Raw genomic sequence first — 26,428 nt, forward strand, 5'->3', positions numbered from 1 at the left:
CATTGTGTATTATGCTCTCATAGTGCCTGCTTCTGCTTGGGGTTTCCATTGTTCACCTCAAAATAAGGAAATAACCATAGTGCAATGTGATTGGCTTACTTAGGAATTGCGAAAGCTGATCTTGAGTAGAAATATAGTGACCACATTTCAACTGTCAAACTAGCAGTCCTAACATAATCTCTTAAAGAGGGCAACATGGAAAGAGAACCACAGAAGATAAGAGAAGGCTATCTTGTGAAAAAGGTATGTTGATTGCCATAAAAGCTTGTCAATATGTAATTGGGATGGGTTAACTCTGGTTTATGCTGTTCAAATGTCGTTTTCATATAATAAATTACATATATGCATAAAAACTTCCATGAGAGAAAAAAGTGAAATAGAAGACACACATTCCACAAATCTTGCACAAAAATGTGTATTTTATTTCTTCAGTAAAGCTATTTACAGTAAATGTATGTAAACTTCTATAAAAGGAAGTAAATCAACAATTTATCTTGTGGTTCACATTGCATCACAAAATCCCACATGTACACACACACAAATGCACCCCAAATTCACACACACTCACAAAAATATGTGCACCACAAATTTGCATGCACAAAACTATGTGCACCACAAATTCACATGCACAAAACTATGTGCACCACAAATTCACATGCACAAAACTATGTGCACCACAAATTCACATGCACAAAACTATGTGCACCACAAATTCACATGCACAAAAATATGTGCACCACAAATTCACATGCACAAAACTATGTGCACCACAAATTCACATGCACAAAACTATGTGCACCACAAATTCACATGCACAAAACTATGTGCACCACAAATTCACATGCACAAAAATATGTGCACCACAAATTCACACACACACAGTTGCATGTTTTGACCTTACTGAGAATAAAACAAATTACATTTTCAAGAACACTTTACGTTTCAAAGCTGAATGCAAAATTATTACATTTAAGTGTCAGAATACTAAATGATTACATTTATATTCTATTTTAGAAACATTATATAATTTCTAAGCAGCTAGATGACAAGCAGTATCAACATTCAACACTCAGGGACAAAAAATAAGTAAAAGTCCCAATAAGCGCTTAACTTCATTTTAAAATGTAGATATCTAAATAAATGAATAAAATACAAACAGCAAACTCAAAATTGTTAAATTAAATATATACTGCCAGATTACAACTGGACACTAAATTAACGCTCCAGCTCTAGAGTTAACTGTGCTAGACATTTGGCTTTTTGTGCTCACTGGTTGCGCTCATATTATGAGTTAAAAGTAAACTGCTTTCAATAACCCGACGAGCTCAAAAAGCCGAACTTAGAATATTGCGTTCACATATCCCCCCATAGAGGTCAATGGAGCAAAAAACAAACTGAACACCCTACTCACAGGCAAACCTGATCGCAAATTCTCATGTGCACTAACATATAAATATTTTCACATTCCAATGTTCTTCACATAGAAGAATATGTTCAATTTATTCATAAATACATATTTCTATATATATCAGATGGTATTTTGGTACTATACATATCTATAAATGTGTGGTATTTGTGTGTGTGTGTTGTATGAGAGTGCTGTATGATAGTGTGTGTTTTATGAGAGTGTGTGTGTTGTATGAGAGTGTTGTATGGTGTGTATGTGTGTTGTATGAGAGTGTGTGTGGTGTGTATGTGTGTTGTATTAGAGTGTGTGTGTGTGTGTGTGTGTGTGTGCTGTATTAGAGTGTGTGTGTGTGTGTGTGTGTGTGTGTGTTGTATGAGAGTGTGTGTGGTGTGCATATGTGTTGTATGAGAGTGTGTATGGTGTGTATGTGTGTTGTATTAGAGTGTGTGTGGTGTGTATGTGTGTTGTATGAGAGTGTTGTATGGTGTGTATGTGTGTTGTATGAGAGTGTGTGTGGTGTGTATGTGTGTTGTATGAGAGTGTGTGTGGTGTGTATGTGTGTTGTACTAGAGTGTGTGTGGTGTGTATGTGTTTTGTATGAGACTGTTGTATGGTGTGCATGTGTGTTTTATGAGAGTTTTGTATGGTGTGTATGTGTGTTGTATGAGAGTGTGTGTGGTGTGTATGTGTGTTGTATTAGAGTGTGTGTGTGTGTGTTGTATTAGAGTGTGTGTGGTGTGTATGTGTGTTGTATGAGAGTGTTGTATGGTGTGTATGTGTGTTGTATGAGAGTGTTGTATGGTGTGTATGTGTGTTGTATGGTGTGTATGTTTGTTGTATGAGAGTGTGTGGTGTGTATGTGTGTTGTATTAGAGTGTGTGTGTGTGCTGTATTAGAGTGTGTGTGGTTTGTATGTGTGTTGTATGAGAGTGTTGTATGGTGTGTATGTGTGTTGTATGAGAGTGTTGTATGGTGTGTATGTGTGTTGTATGAGAGTGTTGTATGAGAGTGTTGTATGGTGTGTATGTGTGTTGTATGAGAGTGTGTGTGGTGTGTATGTGTGTTGTATTAGAGTGTGTGTGCTGTATTAGAGTGTGTGTGGTGTGTATGTGTGTTGTATGTTGTATTAGAGTGTGTGTGTGTGTGTGTGGTGTGTGTTGTATTAGAGTGTGTGTGGTGTGTAGGTGTGTTTTATGAGAGTGTGTGTGGTGTGTATGTGTGTTGTATTACAGTGTGTGTGTGGTGTGTGTGTGTGTTGTATTAGAGTGTGTGTGGTGTGTATGTGTGTTGTATGAGAGTGTGTGTGGTGCGTATGTGTGTTGTATTAGAGTGTGTGTGTGTGTGTGTGTGCTGTATTAGAGTGTGTGTGGTGTGTATGTGTGTTGTATGGTGTGTATGTGTGTTGTATGAGAGTGTTGTATGGTGTGTATGTGTGTTGTATGAGAGTGTGTGTGGTGTGTATGTGTGTTGTATTAGAGTGTGTGTGTGTGCTGTATTAGAGTGTGTGTGGTGTGTATGTGTGTTGTATGGTGTGTATGTGTGCTGTATGAGAGTGTTGTATGGTGTGTATGTGTATTGTATGAGAGTGTGTGTGGTGTGTATGTGTGTTGTATTAGAGTGTGTGTGTGTGCTGTATTAGAGTGTGTGTGGTGCATATGTATGTTGTATTAGAGTGTGTGTGTGGTGTGTGTTTATGTGCTATCAACTTTTACAACACTTTCAAGAGAAAAAAATCTAAAAATTTCAGCTATCTTGTTGCGAATTACTTAAAATAAGTCAGTAATAAGCAACAGTAATAATATAAATGTAGCGCTGTATAATTATTTAAGGATAGATTGGAAAGATAGATAAATAGACAGACTGATAGACAGACAGACAGACAGATAGATAGATAGATAGATAGATAGATAGATAGGACAGACCTGCATTCTGCATTAATTAAAGGCTCCCCCTGCATTAGGATGGTACACTTTCTGTACACGCCTATGTATAGACTGGCTGCTATGGGCCCCCTACAACACTTGGGCCCTGGTGCCACTGCACCTGCTGCACCAATGGTAGTTCTGCCCCTGCTATACATAAAATGTATACTTACTTATGTAAAAACTAGAGCAGAATTTCGGTGTACCCGGAGTGCAGCTTTCACTCTGTGTTAACCCATTTTGAAAAAGTTAAACACATAGTAAAATAAATTGTATTTTTACACTAGAATGTCCCTTTAAACATCTGTTTCTGCCTAAGCAGCATATATGGCAAAGTTTTTTTTAAGTCTTTTGTTGTTTTTTTTAATTTGCATTTTATATCGGTCATATTTCAATTGTTTATGTGTAGTGTTTCTACGTGTAGTTTTGCATAATTGTCAGGTTATTAAAACCTATCTTGATTAACAGTACAGTATTTTCCATACATTAATTATATACTTATTAATGCTATAGCAATATTCCCATTAACATATGGCCTTTGTAATCTCATTTCATATTCCCATATGGCTCATTACTAAATACAAAAAAATGGTAGAAAACTAGTAAGCATAATTTTACATGACTGTAATACAGTGTGACTAAAAAAAAGCTGATGCTAAACATATAAAGTCAGTTGGAATATTGTCATATATTGCTCATTTGCTACCATGTGAGACTGACATAATATACTGTCATAATACCCAATGTTATGATATTATATTTTTTGTTTTCTTTCCTTATACATCGTGTTGAGCCATGATATTTTAATGCTTTAAGTTTTCAATAAAGTTTTGAAAAGTCTTAAAAAAATGAATATTGTATTTATGTCCAAAATGCTAGTTTATGTTATACAAAGTCTTGGTTACAGTAAATATTATACAGTAATTACCAAAGATTTATTTTTGAGTATTAAAGAGACATTAAACTGCTGGGCACAACTGCAATAGAATTGATACTACTCTCTATTAGGGTTTCCAGGTGTTAAAGCGACATAGAACACTAAGGGCTAGATTACAGGTGTCGCAAAATTTTATTTATTTATTCAGGTTAGCATGCATCATACAGAGAAGGAGCTTTACATTTTTGCAGTGAAAACATTGCTTTATTGAATTCCTGGGTCCCTATATTTTTTGTACCTTGAGGATACATTTGCTCTAAAATGATGGCAACTCAGTATGAAGAGGTGGAACTACTTTTTCTTAGTAACTTTTGTTGAAACTTAGCTCATTTACATATACACATACACACACAGTATATACTGTATATATATATATATATATATATATATATATATACACACACACATACATACATACATATATATAGTATTTAGTCAGCCACCAATTGTGCAAGTTCTCCCACTTAAGAAGATGAGAGAGGCCTGTAATTTTCATCATAGGTATACCTCAACTATGAGAGACAAAATGTGGAAACAAATCCAGACAATCACATTGTCTGATTTGGAAAGAATTTATTTGCATATTATGGTGGAAATAAGTATTTGGTCACCTACAAACAAGCAAGATTTCTGGCTCTCACAGACCTGTATCTTCTTCAAACAGATGGAGTAGATTACCCCTCTCACTATCAGCTAGGATAGCCCTAATTAAAATGTGAATACTCCCAAAGCTTCTATATGTAATACAGAACGTTCCTTGTCTGCTACGTAAGGCAGATGTGCAGAAATTTAATGCAGGCTGTTCCTGCTTTTTGTGGGCCCCAAAAAAACCTTGTATAGCAATATCAAGGTTAATTCACCCGAAAGAAACAGGTGGTTTTGCTCTTCCAAATCTAGTTAACTATAACTTGGCATGTCTTGCTAAAATAGCTTTTGACTGGTTAACCTCCGCCAATTATGTCACCAGTTCCGAGGTAAAAGATAACATAATGTCTCCATACTCGCCTAAAGCGTTATTGTATGTAGCCAATCATTCAAAGATAAAAGATCTAACATTAAAATATACTATTCGCAATGTAATCATAGCATGGCATAAAATATGTAAACATTTAAATATTAAGCATACCCTTTCTAAATTTTTACCCATCAGGGGAAACCCGGATTTCGAAAGTGGCTATACATGTGCTGCTTTTAGGCAATGGGCAGTCAATAACTTGAATCTGATGATACAGATGGTAGACCCACTTTCTAACCATATAAAAACCTTCGAATCTTTAAGTAGAGAATTCAATATTGATAGGAGATCGTTTTTTGCTTATCTTCAGATCAGACATTTCTATTATAATCGGGAAGATTTAGAAGGGGACGTCTGGTCCTTGGGACCTCTAGATATTATTATCAACAGATTTCATAAGGGAGACCACTCTATCTCGCACATGTATAAATTACTCTTAGTTAAAGATTCAGAGACTAGGGTTAACAGCCTTTTCTGTATATGGAAACGAGACTTGCCTGATATCGAGTTAGAATATTTTCAAAATAGCCTTGCTAAAATAACCCATTCTACAAATAATATGGCAATGAGAGAATCCCATTTGAAGCTACTGAATAGAGCCTATCTAACTCCAAATAGACTTTCTAAGTGGAAAGGAGACAGTGTATGCTATAGATGCAGCTTTCCAGCTGCAGATCTATTCCATCTTTTCTATGCGTGTCCAAAGGCAATCAAATTGTGGAAGCAAATAGAATACTGGCTTAATAGACATTTATCTATAAAAATAACACTCAATCCAACATATATATTCCTTCTGGTGCATGAACAGATGGTGAATAGAGCCCTGATTAATACAGTAATTCTACTTGTTAGACAAATGTTCCTTAGGAAATGGAAGGAAAGACATATAGCCTCTGTCATAGGCACTATCCAACATCAGATTTTGGTGGAGCAATTTGATCCAGGGATAAAAGTCAAGAGATTTTTAGAAAAGTGGGATACAGTAATCCTAGCTCAGCCTAGAGAGATTCAGCTGCAAATATTGAATTATTTTCGCAAGTCAGCGGATTTCCTAGAGCTAATACTATGAAACAGATATCCTGAATTTTGGAGACAGTATCTCTTCTGAGAGAGAAGGGCTAGGGGGGGGGAGGGTGAGAGGGTAGGAGAGACTTATTATTATTATTATTTTTTTTTCTTTTTCTTCTTTTCTTCTCTCTTTACTTTCAAAAAGATAAACTTAAGGAGTGTGCCTATAAAGGAGGTCAGGTTAAAATGGTAAAAATTGTATGTACTTTGTAAGGTTATTTTCCTGACGGATTTCCTTTCCTTTTTTTTTTTTGACACCTGTATTTCTGTGTGTTCGTTCTTTTTTTTTTTTTTTTGCACTTTAATTATTGTCTGGCCCTGTGTGGCCAAAGAGTTAAGGAAAGTGTTGTCCTTTCTGCTAATTTATGTATTTGTGTACACTCCTGGTTATAAATAAATATTTAAAAAAAAAAGGAAAACATTTATTTGCATATTATGGTGGAAATAAGTATTTGGTCACCTACAAACAAGCAAGATTTCTGGCTCTCACAGACCTGTATCTTCTTCAAACAGTCACACTCCAAACTCCACTATGGTGAAGACCAAAGAGCTGTCGAAGGACACCAGAAACAAAATTGTAGACCTGCACCAGGTTGGGAAGACTGAATCTGCAATAGGCAAGCAGCTTGGTGTGAAGAAATCAACTGTGGGAGCAATAATTAGAAAATGTAAGACATACAAGACCACTGATAATCTCCCTCGATCTGGGGCTCCACGCAAGATCTCACCCCGTGGGGTCAAAATGATCACAAGAACGGTGAGCAAACATCCAAGAACCACACGGGGGGACCTAGTGAATGACCTGCAGAGAGCTGGGACCAACGTAACAAAGGCTACCATCAGTAACACACTACGCCGCCAGGGACTCAGATCCTGCAGTGCCAGACATGTCCCCCTGCTTAAGCCAGTACATGTCTGGGCCCGTCTAAAGTATGCTAGAGAGCATTTGGATGATCCAGAAGCGGATTGGGAGAATGTCATATTGTCAGATGAAACCAAAGTAGAACTGTTTGGTAGAAACACAACTCGTCGTGTTTGGAGGAGAGAGAATGCTGAGTTGCAATCAAAGAACACCATACCTACTGTGAAGCATGGGGGTGGCAACATCATGCTTTGGGGCTGTTTCTCTGCAAAGGGAACAGGATGACTGATCCGTGTACATAAAAGAATGAATGGGGCCATGTATCATGAGATTTTGAGTGCAAACCTCCTTCCATCAGCAAGGGCATTGAAGACGAAACGTGGATGGGTCTTTCAGCATGACATTGATCCCAAACACACCGCCCAGGCAACACAGGAGTGGCTTCGTAAGAAGCATTTCAAGGTCCTGGAGTGGCCTAGCCAGTCTCCAGATCTCAACCCCACAGAAAACCTTTGGAGGGAGTTGAAAGTCTGTGTTGCCCAGCGACAGCCCCAAAACATCACTGCTCTAGAGGAGATCTACATGCAGGAATGGGCCAACATACCAGCAATAGTGTGTGACAACCTTGTGAAGACTTACAGTAAACGTTTGACCGCTGTCATTGCCAACAAAGGATATATAACAAAGTATTGAGATGAACTTTTGATATTGGCCAAATACTTATTTTCCACCATAATTTGCAAATAAATTCTTTCCAAATCAGACAATGTGATTGTCTGGATTTGTTTCCACATTTTGTCTCTCATAGTTGAGGTATACCTATGATGAAAATTACAGGCCTCTCTCATCTTCTTAAGTGGGAGAACTTGCACAATTGGTGGCTAACTAAATACTTTTTTGCCCCACTGTATATATATATATATATATATACAAAAAAGAGAGAAAATCCAGTCTCAAATCTAACTGTCCGTTTATGTGTTTCACAATAATAATCTTATTATGTTGACCCCTAGTAGCGATCGCCCATAGCACTTCCTTAACAACAAAAAGGAGAATAGCCGTCCCAAATCAGGTGTACCAGGTGTTAACAAAATGCCTCCTATTAACTTATATATAGCGCAGGTAAGGGTCTTATTGAACTTCCATAGCCATTATGCAAAGTATACAGCTGTGCGGTTATGCCCACTTACCGCTAATACAAAGGAGGTACTCTGGTTATCCTGAATCCTTCCAGTACTCGAAAGTTGAAGGACCACTCTCAGCACGGCAGTCTCGCCTCTGTGATCTCCGGTATGAAGTACGCTGAAATTGCATCTGTGCGTGTGTGGCGTACCACGTGTCAATGGCCGTCCAATGAGATGGATTGGATTCTTCAAATGGGATGTGGATATCCTGCGATCCTCCAATCGGAAGTCTAGCTGTCCACGCTGACTAGGGGTATTGTGTGGAGCAATAAACCACTGAGCACCAATGCTAATTCTGATATAAATGTCAGATATCAAAAAACGAAGTTGAAGCAAATGGTGCCAATTGCGGTTTAAAAAGTGATTTTATTTGTGCAGTCACACAATTAAAACATGGGGGTATTGTGCAAAAATAGAACAAAATATAGCAACATATTTAAGCATGAGAAAAGGTTGCTGACATGTTTCGGCACACAGCCGTAATCATAGCTAAAGAGTACACCTGTTCACAACTTTATGTACCCTACCTCTAATTCTTATTGGTTAAAAACAAACATGCTCAAATTAACTCTTTGGTGTACCATATTAGTGAATCCAATCTTGGGTCTAAGGGAATATCCTTATGTTTTAAGTTACTATTATTCAAACAGGATCTAATATAACACTCTGCCAATTACCTATATTACATTTTTATATTTTTATAACCAGTGAATTGAAAACTGTAGTTTACTGATTAATTTTTTATATATACCAATCTTGGAAATATTAAAATAAATATATAGTAAAATACATATATATTTATTTATAAATTTATAAAAATCTAAAAAGTATGGCAAATAGGGAGATAGAGAGACTTAAGTATTATAAATGGAAAAGCGACATATAGCACTAGGGAATCATTGAAACCTTAAATTAACTCCTTTTAAAATATCGTTTTCAATTTACATAATACTTAATATATTTAAGATGGTTGTTTAACAATGTCTAACATTTAATTGTAGACTTGAATTTAAACTTAAGAAGGTATGTATTACCAAAATAAATGCTCTATTCGATAAAGAGAAATAATTATCACTTCCAATAATTAATTAAATCATATTCAGAGTTCATACCTTGGGGAACCCTTGTCCCAAGTTTAAAGATCCAGAACATCTCCCTCTTGCCCAGCAGCTTGTCCCTATCTCCTCCCCTTGGAGGTGTAATCACCTTTTCTATGGCTTGCCAGCGAAAGGTTGATAGGTATTTATTATGCTTTTTAGCAAAATGCTGGACAAGAGGGGTTGTAGCTGTGCCTGAACTAATGGTAGATAGGTGATTTCTCATCCTTGTATTTACATCATTTGAGGTGAGTCCTACATACTGGATGGAACATTCTATACAAGTGATTACATAAATGACATAGGGTGTAGTGCAATTTAGGCAAGAATCTATTTGGAATTTCTCACCTGTGCTCATGGACTGAAAACTATCCATAAAAAGAGCATATTCGCAGGGTCTGCAAGATCTCTTACCACACCTAAACATTCCCTTATGCTGTAACCATGTACTCTTAGACTTATTCTTAGAAATACAGGAGGGAGACAAAATATTCCCCAATGTCCTGCACTTTCTGTAAGAGCATTTTAGACCTATGTCTACACTTTCTGTTAGACTGTCATCAGCGGCCATTAATTTAAAGTGTTTCTTTACAATTCTGCATATATCTCCATATTGGGCACTGTATTCCGTGACAAAGTATGACCCTTTTGCCCTAGATGTTTCAACACTATCTTGTCGCATTTTATTGCTCAATAGTTTTTTCCTGTCTAGTCTGGCTACTTGTTGCTCTGCTTTATCAAGGACCTTATCAGTATATCCTCTTTCTTTCAATCGCTTTCTTAGTTCCATACTTTGCCTGATAAAAGCTGCCGTGATCGGATTACCTTCTTTTAATTTGGCAAGGTACAGAAGAAGAACTTGAGAATTTTGTCACTAAGATTAATGACAATGATTTGGGTTTAAAATTCACCTTTGAACACCACATTGACAATATTTCCTTTTTGGATCTTAATCTAAAAGGCAAAAATGATGGTTCTATAATATGTGATACATATCGTAAACCGATCACGCGTAACACACTGCTGCATGCTAAAAGCTGCCATCCCCCCCATGTTCCTTTTTCGGTAGCAAAGGGACAGTTTGTAAGACTTAAGAGGAACTGTACAGAGGAGGCAGCTTTTATCAGGCAAAGTATGGAACTAAGAAAGCGATTGAAAGAAAGAGGATATACTGATAAAGTCCTTGATAAAGCAGAGCAACAAGTAGCCAGACTAGACAGGAAAAAACTATTGAGCAATAAAATGCGACAAGATAGTGTTGAAACATCTAGGGCAAAAGGGTCATACTTTGTCACGGAATACAGTGCCCAATATGGAGATATATGCAGAATTGTAAAGAAACACTTTAAATTACTGGCCGCTGATGACAGTCTAACAGAAAGTGTAGACATAGGTCTAAAATGCTCTTACAGAAAGTGCAGGACATTGGGGAATATGTTGTCTCCCTCCTGTATTTCTAAGAATAAATCTAAGAGTACATGGTTACAGCATAAGGGAATCTTTAGGTGTGGTAAGAGATCTTGCAGACCCTGCGAATATGCTCTTTTTACGGATAGTTTTCAGTCCATGAGCACAGGTGAGAAATTCCAGATAGATTCTTGCCTAAATTTCACTACACCCCATGTCATTTATGTAATCACTTGTATAGAATGTTCCATCCAGTATGTAGGACTCACCTCAAATGATGTAAATACAAGGATGAGAGATCACTTATCTACCATTAGTTCAGGCACAGCTACAACCCCTCTTGTCCAGCATTTTGCTAAAAAGCATAATAAATCCCTATCAACCTTTCGCTGGCAAGCCATAGAAAAGGTGATTACACCTCCAAGGGGAGGAGATAGGGACAAGCTGCTGGGCAAGAGGGAGATGTTCTGGATCTTTAAACTTGGGACAAGGGTTCCCCAAGGTATGAACTCTGAATATGATTTAATTAATTATTGGAAGTGATAATTATTTCTCTTTATCGAATAGAGCATTTATTTTGGTAATACATACCTTCTTAAGTTTAAATTCAAGTCTACACTTAAATGTTAGACATTGTTAAACAACCATCTTAAATATATTAAGTATTATGTAAATTGAAAACGATATTTTAAAAGGAGTTAATTTAAGGTTTCAATGATTCCCTAGTGCTATATGTCGCTTTTCCATTTATAATACTTAAGTCTCTCTATCTCCCTATTTGCCATACTTTTTAGATTTTTATAAATTTATAAATAAATATATATGTATTTTACTATATATTTATTTTAATATTTCCAAGATTGGTATATATAAAAAATTAATCAGTAAACTACAGTTTTCAATTCACTGGTTATAAAAATATAAAAATATAAAAATGTAATATAGGTAATTGGCAGAGTGTTATATTAGATCCTGTTTGAATAATAGTAACTTAAAACATAAGGATATTCCCTTAGACCCAAGATTGGATTCACTAATATGGTACACCAAAGAGTTAATTTGAGCATGTTTGTTTTTAACCAATAAGAATTAGAGGTAGGGTACATAAAGTTGTGAACAGGTGTACTCTTTAGCTATGATTACGGCTGTGTGCCGAAACATGTCAGCACCCTTTTCTCATGCTTAAATATGTTGCTATATTTTGTTCTATTTTTGCACAATACCCCCATGTTTTAATTGTGTGACCGCACAAATAAAATCACTTTTTAAACCGCAATTGGCACCATTTGCTTCAACTTCGTTTTTTGATATATATATATACATATACAGTTTATGTTAAACAAAACAGTTTATGTTAAACACCTAAATGTTTCCACTAATACAGAAAGACACTCGCAATAAAATTCAAAGATGCTCAAGTTAATAAAATCAATTAGATCAATTTAAACCAGAAAAAGTGTAAATATAATATATTACAATAGAAGAATTTTCTTAGCAACAGTAAATATATATAAATATATATAAAGAAAGTCTTATCCTTCTGCTGGTAAGATGTTGTGGTATCAGGAAGAGGTGTTCGTTAAAAATAAACTCAAGGTTCAGGTTGAGTGATGAGGTACAGCTGCAGATATCTAAAAAGACAAGCGTACAAAAACACTTCTCATAGTGCAAATCAGTTTAATTAAAACAAACAAATACATATAAAATAACCTTCCCCTAGGGTATTCCCTACTCACAAAATGAGACCTCAATCATATGAGGTAAGGAAGGGCAGATGGATATAAAAGTGTCCCCACTTGTTCCACAATCGATAGCACCAGAAGTTCCTGTGCACGATGCTGCTCCGGTTTACTTCAAAAAAATCTGTTAGCCAATCTTTCAAATCTTTAGTTCCTGGCTGGTGTATACAGATCCAACACTGCTACAGTACTATAGCAATGCTAAGAGGGTCCGTAGTTCCATGGTACACAAACTCAGCGTGTAAGTTGCAAATGACGTAAGGTGGGCGTGGCCTTACGCGTTTCACGGATCTCGTCCGCTTCGTCAGAGGCTTGATGGATGCCCACCTTACAAGCTGCTTATTTTAAGACAGCGTAATGGAACACCCCCACCTTACGTCATGCTTAGCTTTGTTAACCATCTGTTATCGGAATTCACCACTGATCTTAATTTACAATTGTGAACTATTTTGCGATCAAAAAATGCATATGATTTTTAGGATCAACTAGCATTTGAATTTGATTGATATTCTCATATATTGTTATTTCCTATATCTAAAAATTGCCAAATAACATATATGTGAACGCTTATTCCCGGAGATTATTTCATTCCTATAGTGGTTCTAAGCATTTTATAAATTCAATAATACTATATAATAAATACAATATACAAAATACTATATAAAAATTACTAATATCGTATAGTGAAACAATGACATAATGTGCCCCCCCCCCATATCTGTTTTCCCCATATTTGAGTGTATGGGTGTTTAAATACATGTGGATATTAGCAATATTACTAACATGAAATTGCTGGTATAGATGAATTGGTACCAACTAATAAATTAACTTATTTATTTATATATATATATATATATATATATATATATATATATATATATATATATATATATATATATATATATATATATATATATACAAAAGAAGCAATAGGTCCAGAATCTGAATCAACAGTTCAGGAATAGTTAGCAGAGTGCACGGTAGCCAGAGGGTCCTGCTCACCTCCAATATATAAATCCAAAAGGAAAAAGTAGATGGCTCCAGCACTGTTTTTTTAAAAGTGAAATAACCTTTATTAAGGTGACATAATGAACAGATAGCGACGTTTCGGGTAACGCAGACCCTTAATCATGCTATGGATTACTCTGCAGCACAGCTTTAAATAGGCCATATAGCTTAATTACAAACATATTAACTCCATGTTGGCTAGACTTTTATTGACCATTGATTGAATTTTCTACTGCCATCTACTGGGCCAATTCATGAATTTCACATGTAGAAAATTTTAACAAATTTTTTTTAAAATTTTGACAAAATGTTAAACACATAGGTAAAGTTAAACACATGAGCAGTGATGCAAAGTTTAATCATGATATCCAAAATTTTAAAATACATGTGTATATATATATATATAGAAAGATAAAATTTATAAAAACAGGTAGAGATCATAATCTCTATTCAGACCTACAGGATGTAGAGTTTTTAGTTGTTGAATCCACCACACCTCTCTCTTTTTAAGTTCAAGTTCCCTATTACCTCCTCTCCTAAGTTTAGGGATATGGTCTATTATTTGATACCTGAGTTGGCTAACAGTGTGTCCCATTTCAAGAAAATGGGAAGAAACTGGAAGAGTTTTATCTTGGCATCTGATTGATGATTTATGACCACTAATCCTATCTCTAATGGGGCGTGTAGTTTCCCCTATATAGCCCCTCCCACAAGGGCATTTTAATAGGTAGACTACAAAGTCTGTATCACAGGTATAGTACCCATTAATTTCCCAAATTTTTCGGTCATTGACTTGTGCTATGTGTTTACCTTTTATCATAGCATTGCATTGCGCACAATGAAGACAAGGGTATGAGCCCTTTTTGGGAGTAGTAAGATAGGTAATCCTATTAGTGTTGGTACTACCAATGTCAGCCTTAACCAAGGTATCCCTAATGTTTTTCACTCGTCTGTATGAGTGCATAGGGGGGACTTGAAATTCAGATATATGAGGGTTAAACTTACCCAAAAGATACCAGTGCTTTTTGATGATATTAGCAATATGATCACTATGTGTATTGAATTCTGAAGAAAAAATTATACGTTTGGTGTTCTTTTTTAATTTTACATTTTTCTCGTGTAAAACTTCATTTTTACATCTAGTGATCATAGATGGGGGATATCCTCTCTCTTTAAATTTGTTGTCCATTTCCTCAAGTCTAGTTTCTTGCATATCCTTGTCCTGTACATTTCTAATAGTTCTTATAAATTGACTTTTTGGGATGGAAGAAAAAACTCTCTTAGGGTGGTAACTGTTATATTGTAGTAATGTATTGCGATCAGTTGGCTTAACATAAAGATCTGTTTTAAGAACTGAATCTTTTTTGTATATGATCGTGTCAAGGTAATTTATAGAGGTGTCAGAAAAATTTAAAGTAAATCTCAAACTGTCAGTGCACTTGTTAAGATCATCCACAAAATCTATTAAGGATGCAATAGGGCCCCTCCATACGCCAAATACATCATCTATATAGCGAAGCCATAGCCTACATTTGGTTTTAAAGTCTTGATTAGTGTAAACATTTCTCCGCTCAAATTGGCTGACAAAGATGTTGGCGTATGAAGGGGCCATATTCGAACCTATAGCGGTTCCACGTTTTTGTAAGTAAAATGTGTCCTGGAAGAGAAAGTAATTGAGATATAAAAGTATATTAAGTAAATCCTCAATAAAATTACTTTGTTGCAAAGAGAAGTTTGTTTCTTTTTTAATGGATTCAAGGGTAGCCTGAACAACATCTAATGAGAAAAGAATATCATTATCCACATCTGAAATGCAAGAAAGTTTTTTCAAAAGATCACCTGTATCTTTAAGAAAAGAGGCTTGTTTAGATGCAATAGAATGAGAATCTTGTCTATAAATATAGCGATATGTGAAAATACAGAATCTGTACTGTCGACGATAGGTCTGCCAGGGGGGGCATTGTAATCTTTATGAAGTTTAGGTAATGTATAAAAGACAGGAGTAATAGGATCAGTTTTTATTAGGAATTTTGCAAGATCCTTTGAAATTATGTTATTTTTCAAAGCTGTATCTACTACAATTTTAATTTCCTTCTTAACTTCCAATAAAGGGTCTCCCTCTAAAATTTGATAGATACCACCATCAGATAGCTGACCTAAAATTTCTTGTACATAGTATTCAGTATCTAATACAACAACCGCCCCACCCTTGTCTGCATTTTCAATGGTGATGTATATATATCTATTTTATAAAATTTTATGTATAGTTTAGTTTTTAATATGCATTTCAAGTGATATTTGCACATTATGTTATTGTCTCACTATACAATATTTATCGATAGTCTAGTTTTTAATATGTATTTCAAGTGATATTTGCACATTATGTCATTGTTTCACTATACGATATTAGTAATTTTTATATGGTATTTTGTATATATTATTTATTATATAGTATTATTGAATTTATAAAATGCTTAGAACCACTATAGGAATGAAATAATCTCCGGGAATAAGCGTTCACATATATGTTATTTGGCAATTTTTAGATATAGGAAATAACAATATATGAGAATATTAATCAAATTCAAATGCTAGCTGATCCTAAAAAAATATGCATTTTTTGATCGCAAAATAGTTCACAATTGTAAATTAAGATCAGTGGTGAATTCCGATAACAGATGGTTAACAAAGCTAAGCATGACGTATGGTGGGTGTGTTCCATTACGCTGTCTTAAAATAAGCAGCTTGTAAGGTGGGCATCCATCAAGCCTCTGACGAAGCGGACGAGATCCGTGATACGTGTAAGGCCATGCCCACCTTATATCATTTGCGACCTACATGCTGAGTTTGTGTACCGTGGAACTACGGACCCTCTTAGCGTTGCTATAGTACTGTAGCAGTGTTGGATCTGTATACACCAGCCAGGCAATAAAGATTTGAAAGATTGGCTAACGGATTTTTTTTAAGTAAACCGGAGCAGCATCGTGCACAGGAACTTCTGGTGCTATCGATTGTGTAACAAGTGGGGACACTTTTATATCCATCTTCCGTTCCTTAAATCATATGATTGAGGTCTCGTTTTGTGAGTAGGGAATACCCTAGGGGAAGGTTATTTTATATGTATTTGTTTTGTTTTAATTAAACTGATTTGCACTATGAGAGGTGTTTGTGTGCGCTTGTCTTTTTATATATATATATATATATATATATATATATATATATATATATATATATATATATATATATATAAGAGTAAGAAAAATAAAAAGATGAGTTAATCCAGCACAACTAATATACAAGCCAAATGAATAAATGAAGGTAAGTCTGTAAATGATCACAAACAACTGCTGAGTCAAGTCAGAGAAAGCAATTTATTAATTCATAACCTTCTCTATAATTGAATATAATCTATTTCACATGTATATAGCAAACAACCAAAATCTAAGTAATCCTAAAAACCCAAGGGATGAGAGATGACCAAAATTATAAACCGAAGATATACCGGTATATGTACTGCTAACTATCTATTAGAAAGAAGTAAAGAAACATAAATACACAATTCTAGCAGCAGAATAACATAGATGGCAGATCAATATGGATATCTTAGCCCATAAATGACAAGATTGCTGAAGTACCAATAAACAGCACTAAAGACTTAGCCCATGAAAAACATCTTATTATAGCCAACATAATGTGTTGAAGCACAGAGTCATTTGTAGCCAGCTATTGAGATGATAGCAATACATGCATGCAATGCCGGTTAGTTGTAGCAATGATGAAACTTTTGTTGCATAGAGTTAATGAAACATTCATCCGATGATACTTCCAAGCATAATGCAATTGCCAAAGCAGATGATTTCAAAGTATGATGTTATGAGATAAACAGTTATTAAGCACATGCATAAATCAGCTTGGTATAGCAGTAATCGCTCACAGCTTCCGATACTTATTCAAATGCGTCCAAAGTGGATATTTTAAGGCATGATTATGTAGTTAGGACTGAGTATAAAGCACATGCATTGGATGGTACATAGCAAAAGCAAGCACAGTCGAAATAGAGCAAATCTGCAAAGCGTCCTTAAGTAGGTAGACACCGTAAGAGACAGGGGTCAAAAGGCTAATAGCCCATAGCTCACAACATAGGCTTAACGCCACTCGCTCACCAGACCAGGCTAGTATATCCTTAGCGGTATTGAGCTGCCCCTTCGTCTCCGTCTCTTTGTAAAACGCTGCTCCGTTCAGCTGTGCAGTTAAGCGGGTCACAAACCTCCCAGGTAAACGGTTGACGTCCTCTACCTTCTCAAGAACGTCACCTTCACGCAACGCGCGTTTCACCCTTAATGAATTTGGATAGGGCTTTTTCAAGCGTCATGTGCTTTGTTGCCAAATAGCAACTTATATAGGCTGATACTAATTACATTAAGGTGAAATGTCAGCTCAGGATTACTTATACATAAAATTAAATAACGAACTTATTGTTACACAGTATTATTTTAATAATATCTACAAATTTATCCTATATACAAATTGTAAATTATTAATTTAGAGAGTGGGAGTAAGAGTTTGAGATCTTATTGAATTTTAAATCTATTGTCCTTTTCATATATATATAAAACACTTACAAATATTGTTAAAAACATTGCTGCCATATAGTACTCAGAAAAAAATGAATTTCCATCAGAAATGAGAGCAGATAATGAGAAAGAAGCTTAGTCATAGCTCATTTACAATAAATGGAGAAATGATTCTCAGCATTTAGGTAATCTCTTTCTGCAATAAAGTGAAATCACTTTATTCCCCAAACTACAATAAATCCTAACCTGTCCAAGTTAATTATATTTTTTTTATTAACATAATGCTCAAGTGTACTTGGTAGGGTTTTTATATATGTAATACGAGTCCTGGATGGTGTTTTTTTTTCTAAAAATCTCTGTAGGACAGACTATTGGTAGTAGCCTTGTTTGGATCCTGATTACAATAATATGTATTTGTGATTGGTTGATGGCTTTCACATAATACAAGGGGAGTGAAAATAGACATAACGTTAAAATTTACCAGAAAAATATCTACTACTCATTTGAAGTTCATACTAAGTGCTATTGCATTGTCTTGTTATCATGCATTTATTGATTATGCAAATCTATTGTATTTACTGGTACTTTAAGACTGAAGATGAGCTACCTGGGTAGCTCTTGAATTGCCCAGAGTGCTTCATATGCACTTTGAGATAAGTGTATCTGACTTGTGAGTATCCTTCATCTGGGAGATGTTTCTGTCCTTTAAAAACAGAGATTGAAAAAGAAACCTGTGCTTCAGAGGCCTCACATTCTGTTTATGAGTAGGAAGATGATGATTTTTTTTTTAACACTTTCACACTAGACTTGTAGGTGACTTTATTGCAACAATAAATAAGTCTTGTAATTACAAAGGTGTTTTATGTCCCTTGAAACTGGCAGAATGGCTGCAGGGGGTTAGTATATACTTTCATTTGGGAATATACTGTAACTGACAACAATCAAACTACAAGTGTCCATCATTTAATGTGGGTGCTGATCTGAGGGGTAATCTGTGGCTTTGTTTGGGTATAGTGTTGCCATAATGGGGTTGCAGGGACATTTGATCAAAAGTCTAATTTTGCCATCATAAAAGTAGGCTGCATGTATCTGGCATGATTGGAAACTGCACGGACCATTCATCTTATTGGAGATTGTACTTGGGAATATAAAGGGTATAAAAGAATATACAGTAGCATGGGTGGTTTCAGTTGGCAAATAGCAAAATGTTGCCTCTATGTGGTGAATAAATAAATACTCCTCTCTCTGTCTTTTTGCAAAAGTTAATACATGGGGCTACATTTATCATGTAGCGGATGCTGCTTCGGAGGCCCATCGTAAAGTTAAGAAGCAGCGGTCGTAAGACTGCTGCTCCTTAACCTTTCCGCCACCTTAAAGATGGCAAATTTAATTAATCCCGATCCGATATGATGGGGATGATTGACAGCCCCTGCTAGCGCCAGTGAGTGGTGAAATGCTTGTGCAATGATAAATGCGGACAGAGTATACTGTCTGACTGCAGCAATGTCCAGCAGACATGATTCGCTATAGCAAATCTTGTCCACTTGACATTTCATAAAATCGAGCCCATAGACTTATTATTAATTTGAGGTACCTTGAGTACTACTACTACGTGTAAGGTCTGGGCCCAAAATGTTTCTTGCACTACTCTCACTGCTTTTTATTTCTGTGTTTTGAGTTGCTGGGTAATTTTCTCGTTGCAATAAAAATATAATCAAATTGGAATTTTGAATTTGCTTTTCAATTGGAGTATAATTTGTTTTTCAAATGGTTTTATTTTAACAAAGCTTTACATTTATTACATTTTGTTTATAGTGATGATAATGATTGGTGAATATTTGTAATGCACCAATGGGTTTAGAACTATATTGGTTTAATGAATAAAGAAAAGATAACGATAGGGAGACTGACTGCCTGATGATCTAAAGCTCTCCACTTTAGAGAGATTGTCTAATAAGTCTCAGCAGTACTGTGAGGCCCCTGAAGAAATTTTACAAAGGTACATTTTAGCTTGAGAGAGGTTTATTTAGCTATGCAGAGTTCTGGGAATGAAAGAGAAACACTTATATTGCCAAATAATACCCAATATTAATATTATTATTCTTTATTTATAAAGAGCTGACAGATTCCGCAGCGCTGCCCATGGGTACAAGGATAACAGTACAATGGAGAAACAATACGATAAAAGACAATATTTTTACAGACAAATACAGGGGGAATTGAGGGCCCTATTCCCGTGGGAACTTACAATCTAGATGGGTAGCAGGATTGAAAACAGGAGGTTGGGATTGCAAAGGTGAGAATGATATTAGTGAGGACAGGGCAACTGTTATTTAAGCAAAGTTACGGCTAGATTTAGAGTTCTGCGGCCAAAGGGGTGCGTTAGCTACGCTGGCTTTTTTCCCCCCGCACCTTTTTAAATACATATATATAAGAGTAAGAAAAATAAAAAGATGAGTTTATCCAGCACAACTAATATACAAGCCAAATGAATAAATGAAGGTAAGTCTGTAAATGATCACAAACAACTGCTGAGTCAAGTCAGAGAAAGCAATTTATTAATTCATAACCTTCTCTATAATTGAATATAATCTATTTCACATGTATATAGCAAACAACCAAAATCCAAGTAATCCTAAAAACCCAAGGGATGAGAGATGACCAAAATTATAAACCGAAGATATACCGGTATATGTACTGCTAACTATCTATTAGAAAGAAGTAAAGAAACATAAATACACAATTCTAGCAGCAGAATAACATAGACGGCAGATCAATATGGATATCTTAGCCCATAAATGACAAGATTGCTGAAGTACCAATAAACAGCACTAAAGACTTAGCCCATGAAAAACATCGTATTATAGCCAACATAATGTGTTGAAGCACAGAGTCATTTGTAGCCAGCTATTGAGATGATAGCAATACATGCATGCAATGCCGGTTAGTTGTAGCAATGATGAAACTTTTGTTGCATAGAGTTAATGAAACATTCATCCGATGATACTTCCAAGCATAATGCAATAGCCAAAGCAGATGATTTCAAAGTATGATGTTATGAGATAAACAGTTATTAAGCACATGCATAAATCAGCTTGGTATAGCAGTAATCGCTCACAGCTTCCGATACTTATTCAAATGCGTCCAAAGAGGATATTTTAAGGCATGATTATGTAGTCAGGACTGAGTATAAAGCACATGCATTGGATGGTACATAGCAAAAGCAAGCACAGTCGAAATAGAGCAAATCTGCAAAGCGTCCTTAAGTAGGTAGACACCGTAAGAGACAGGGGTAAAAAGGCTAATAGCCCATAGCTCACAACATAGGCTTAACGCCACTCGCTCACCAGACCAGGCTAGTATATCCTTAGCGGTATTGAGCTGCCCCTCCGTCTCCGTCTCTTTGTAAAACGCTGCTCCGTTCAGCTGTGCAGTTAAGCGGGTCACAACCCTCCCAGGTTAACGGTTGACGTCCTCTACCTTCTCAAGAACGTCACCTTCACGCAACGCGCGTTTCACCCTTAATGAATTTGGATAGGGCTTTTTCAAGCGTCATGTGCTTTGTTGCCAAATAGCAACTTATATAGGCTGATACTAATTACATTAAGGTGAAATGTCAGCTCAGGATTACTTATACATAAAATTAAATAACGAACTTATTGTTACACAGTATTATTGTAATAATATCTACAAATTTATCCTATATACAAATTGTAAATTATTAATTTAGAGAGTGGGAGTAAGAGTTTGAGATCTTATTGAATTTTAAATCTATTGTCCTTTTCATATATATATATATAAAACACTTACAAATATTGTTACAAACATTGCTGCCATATAGTACTCAGAAAACATGAATTTCCATCAGAAATGAGAGCAGATAATGAGAAAGAAGCTTAGTCATAGCTCATTTACAATAAATGGAGAAATGATTCTCAGCATTTAGGTAATCTCTTTCTGCAATAAAGTGAAATCCCTTTATTCCCCAAACTACAATAAATCCTAACCTGTCCAAGTTAATTATATTTTTTTTATTAACATAATGCTCAAGTGTACTTGGTAGGGTTTTTATATATGTAATACGAGTCCTGGATGGTGTTTTTTTTTTCTAAAAATCACTGTAGGACAGACTATTGGTAGTAGCCTTGTTTGGATCCTGATTACAATAAAGGGACACTTAAGTGAAAATTAAACTTTCATGATTCAGATACAGCATGCAATTTTCAAGTTTCCAATTTACTTCCATTAAAAAATGTGCACAGTCTTTTTATATGTACACTTTTTAAGTCACCAGCTCCTACTGAGCATGTGCAAGAATTTACAGACTATACGTATATGTATTTGTGATTGGTTGATGGCTGTCACATAATACAAGGGGAGTGAAAATAGACATAACGTTAAAATTTACCAGAAAAATATCTACTACTCATTTGAAGTTCATACTAAGTGCTATTGCATTGTCTTGTTATCATGCATTTATTGATTATGCAAATCTATTGTATTTACTGGTGCCTTAAGACTGAAGATGAGCTACCTGGGTAGCTCTTGAATTGCCCAGAGTGCTTCATATGCACTTTGAGATAAGTGTATCTGACTTGTGAGTATCCTTCATCTGGGAGATGTTTATGTCCTTTAAAAACAGAGATTGAAAAAGAAACCTGTGCTTCAGAGGCCTCACATTCTGTTTATGAGTAGGAAGATGATGATTTTTTTTAACACTTTCACACTAGACTTGTAGGTTACTTTATTGCAACAATAAATAAGTCTTGTAATTACAAAGGTGTTTTATGTCCCTTGAAACTGGCAGAATGGCTGCAGGGGGTTAGTATATACTTTCATTTGGGAATATACTGTAATTGACAACAATCAAACTACAAGTGTCCATCATGTAATGTGGGTGCTGATCTGAGGGGTAATCTGTGACTTTGTTTGGGTATAGTGTTGCCATAATGGGGTTGCAGGGACATTTGATCAAAAGTCTAATTTTGCCATCATAAAAGTAGGCTGCATGTATCTGGCATAATTGGAAACTGCACGGACCATTCATCTGATTGGAGATTGTACTTGGGAATATAAAGGGTATAAAAGAATATACAGTAGCATGGGTGGTTTCAGTTGGCAAATAGCAAAATATTGTAAGGAGGATAGGTGAGAATTGGCGCTTATATCAACCCTAATGCCAAGTATAGAAGGGTCTCTCTCTAAGAACCCTGAGGAGGATAGTAGAATAATTTAAGCGGAAATACTGGCGCTGAAAGCAGGGTAGTACACAAATACAATATACGGGTAACCTAAAAGGGTCTACCTTAGCAGGAATATAATCGTTATAAAAGTTAATAAATGGTTATAGCCTAATATATATCTAAGAAAATATATTTAATAGTGTAAAATTACAATACAATCAAGATTAAAAAATCAGTGTTAATAAAATCAGTACATATATACTAAAAAGTAATTAATGGGGCCCTTTAAATTAGTTTGAAAAAACATACAGAAAGGGGAAAGATTAACCACAAATCTATATATATATATATATACTGTGATTGAGGATAGAAGAAAACTATACTCAAATAAATATAAGTATAAAGATGGCAGAGATATTCAAACAGTATAAATAAAAACAAATAGCAATACAAACAGACTTAATAACTGGACGTCCAGCGTAAAAACCAGGGGTTAAAACAGTAATAATCTGGGGTTAAAACAGTATTAACCTGAAAGTGCACTATAGTGAACAAAAACACTCGTGACTAGATGATCATACTAATAGCATTGGATCAAGCTAATGGGCGAGTGAGGTACCTTGCACTAATCTGTGGAGCACAGATTGAATATTGTTCGTCCTGTACCTCCTCCTGAGGTGGGTGTGTACTCCTAGCGTAGTTCACTTACATCACCCTTTCTGACAACTGGACATTTTCAGAAAGGGTGATGTAAGTGAACTACGCTAGGAGTACACACCCACCTCAGGAGGAGGTACAGGACGAACAATATTCAATCTGTGCTCCACAGATTAGCGCAAGGTACCTCACTCGCCCATTAGCTTGATCCAATGCTATTAGTATGATCATCTAGTCACGAGTGTTTTTGTTCACTATAGTGCACTTTCAGGTTAATACTGTTTTAACCCCAGATTATTACTGTTTTAACCCCTGGTTTTTACGCTGGACGTCCAGTTATTAAGTCTGTTTGTATTGCTATTTGTTTTTATTTATACTGTTTGAATATCTCTGCCATCTTTATACTTATATTTATTTGAGTATAGTTTTCTTCTATCCTCAATCACAGTATATATATATATAAATTTGTGGTTAATCTTTCCCCTTTCTGTATGTTTTTTCAAACTAATTTAAAGGGCCCCATTAATTACTTTTTAGTATATATGTACTGATTTTATTAACACTGATTTTTTAATCTTGATTGTATTGTAATTTTACACTATTAAATATATTTTCTTAGATATATATTAGGCTATAACCATTTATTAACTTTTATAACGATTATATTCCTGCTAAGGTAGACCCTTTTAGGTTACCCGTATATTGTATTTGTGTACTACCCTGCTTTCAGCGCCAGTATTTCCGCTTAAATAGCAAAATATTGCCTCTATGTGGTGAATAAATAAATACTCCTCTCTCTGTCTTTATGCAAAAGTTAATACATGGGGCTACATTTATCATGTAGCAGATGCTGCTTCGGAGGCCCATCGTAAAGTTAAGAAGCAGCGGTCATAAGACTGCTGCTCCTTAACCTTTCCGCCACCTTAAAGATGGCAAATTTAATTCATCCCGTTCCGATATGATGGGGATGATTGACAGCCCCTGCTAGCGCCAGTGAGTGGTGAAATGCTTGTGCAATGATAAATGCGGACAGAGTATACTGTCTGACTGCAGCGATGTCCAGCGGATATGATTCGCTATAGCAAATCTTGTCCACTTGACATTTCATAAAATCGAGCCCATAGACTTATTATTAATTTGAGGTACCTTGAGTACTACTACTACGTGTAAGGTCTGGGCCCAAAATGTTTCTTGCACTACTCTCACTGCTTGGTATTTCTGTGTTTTGAGTTGCTGGGTAATTTTCTCGTTGCAATAAAAATATAATCAAATTGGAATTTTGAATTTGCTTTTCAATTGGAGTATAATTTGTTTTTCAAATGGTTTTATTTTAACAAAGCTTTACATTTATTACATTTTGTTTATAGTGATGATAATGATTGGTGAATATTTGTAATGCACCAATGGGTTTAGAACTATATTAGTTTAATGAATAAAGAAAAGATAACGATAGGGAGACTGACTGCCTGATGATCTAAAGCTCTCCACTTTAGAGAGATTGTCTAATAAGTCTCAGCAGTACTGTGAGGCCCCTGAAGAAATTTTACAAAGGTACATTTTAGCTTGAGAGAGGTTTATTTAGCTATGCAGAGTTCTGGGAATGAAAGAGAAACACTTATATTGCCAAATAATACCCAATATTAATATTATTATTCTTTATTTATAAAGAGCTGACAGATTCCGCAGCTGCCCATGGGTACAAGGAAAACAGTACAATGGAGAAACAATACGATAAAAGACAATATTTTTACAGACAAATACAGGGGGAATTGAGGGCCCTATTCCCGTGGGAACTTACAATCTAGATGGGTAGCAGGATTGAAAACAGGAGGTTGGGATTGCAAAGGTGAGAATGATATTAGTGAGGACAGGGCAACTGTTATTTAAGCAAAGTTACGGCTAGATTTAGAGTTCTGTGGCCAAAGGGGTGCGTTAGCTACGCTGGCTTTTTTCCCCCCGCACCTTTTTAAATACATATATATAAGTAAGAAAAATAAAAAGATGAGTTTATCCAGCACAACTAATATACAAGCCAAATGAATAAATGAAGGTAAGTCTGTAAATGATCACAAACAACTGCTGAGTCAAGTCAGAGAAAGCAATTTATTAATTCATAACCTTCTCTATAATTGAATATAATCTATTTCACATGTATATAGCAAACAACCAAAATCCAAGTAATCCTAAAAACCCAAGGGATGAGAGATGACCAAAATTATAAACCGAAGATATACCGGTATATGTACTGCTAACTATCTATTAGAAAGAAGTAAAGAAACATAAATACACAATTCTAGCAGCAGAATAACATAGACGGCAGATCAATATGGATATCTTAGCCCATAAATGACAAGATTGCTGAAGTAC

The 26,428-nt window shown here is 35.5% G+C and overlaps 1 protein-coding gene across 1 annotated transcript in view; it reads left to right on the forward strand.

The window, feature by feature from the left end:
* The first annotated feature begins 160 nt into the window (after positions 1-160).
* Positions 161-26,428, forward strand: part of PLEK (pleckstrin) — a 98,860-nt gene continuing 72,592 nt past the window's right edge. Inside the window, exon 1 of the mRNA XM_053709324.1 lies at positions 161-243. Within this exon, the coding sequence (XP_053565299.1) occupies positions 196-243 (48 nt within the window). The 5' untranslated portion in view covers positions 161-195. The remainder of the gene's footprint in view (positions 244-26,428) is intronic.

The sequence above is a fragment of the Bombina bombina genome, chromosome 4, assembly GCF_027579735.1.
Source record: "Bombina bombina isolate aBomBom1 chromosome 4, aBomBom1.pri, whole genome shotgun sequence".
Taxonomy (NCBI): Eukaryota; Metazoa; Chordata; class Amphibia; order Anura; family Bombinatoridae; genus Bombina; species Bombina bombina.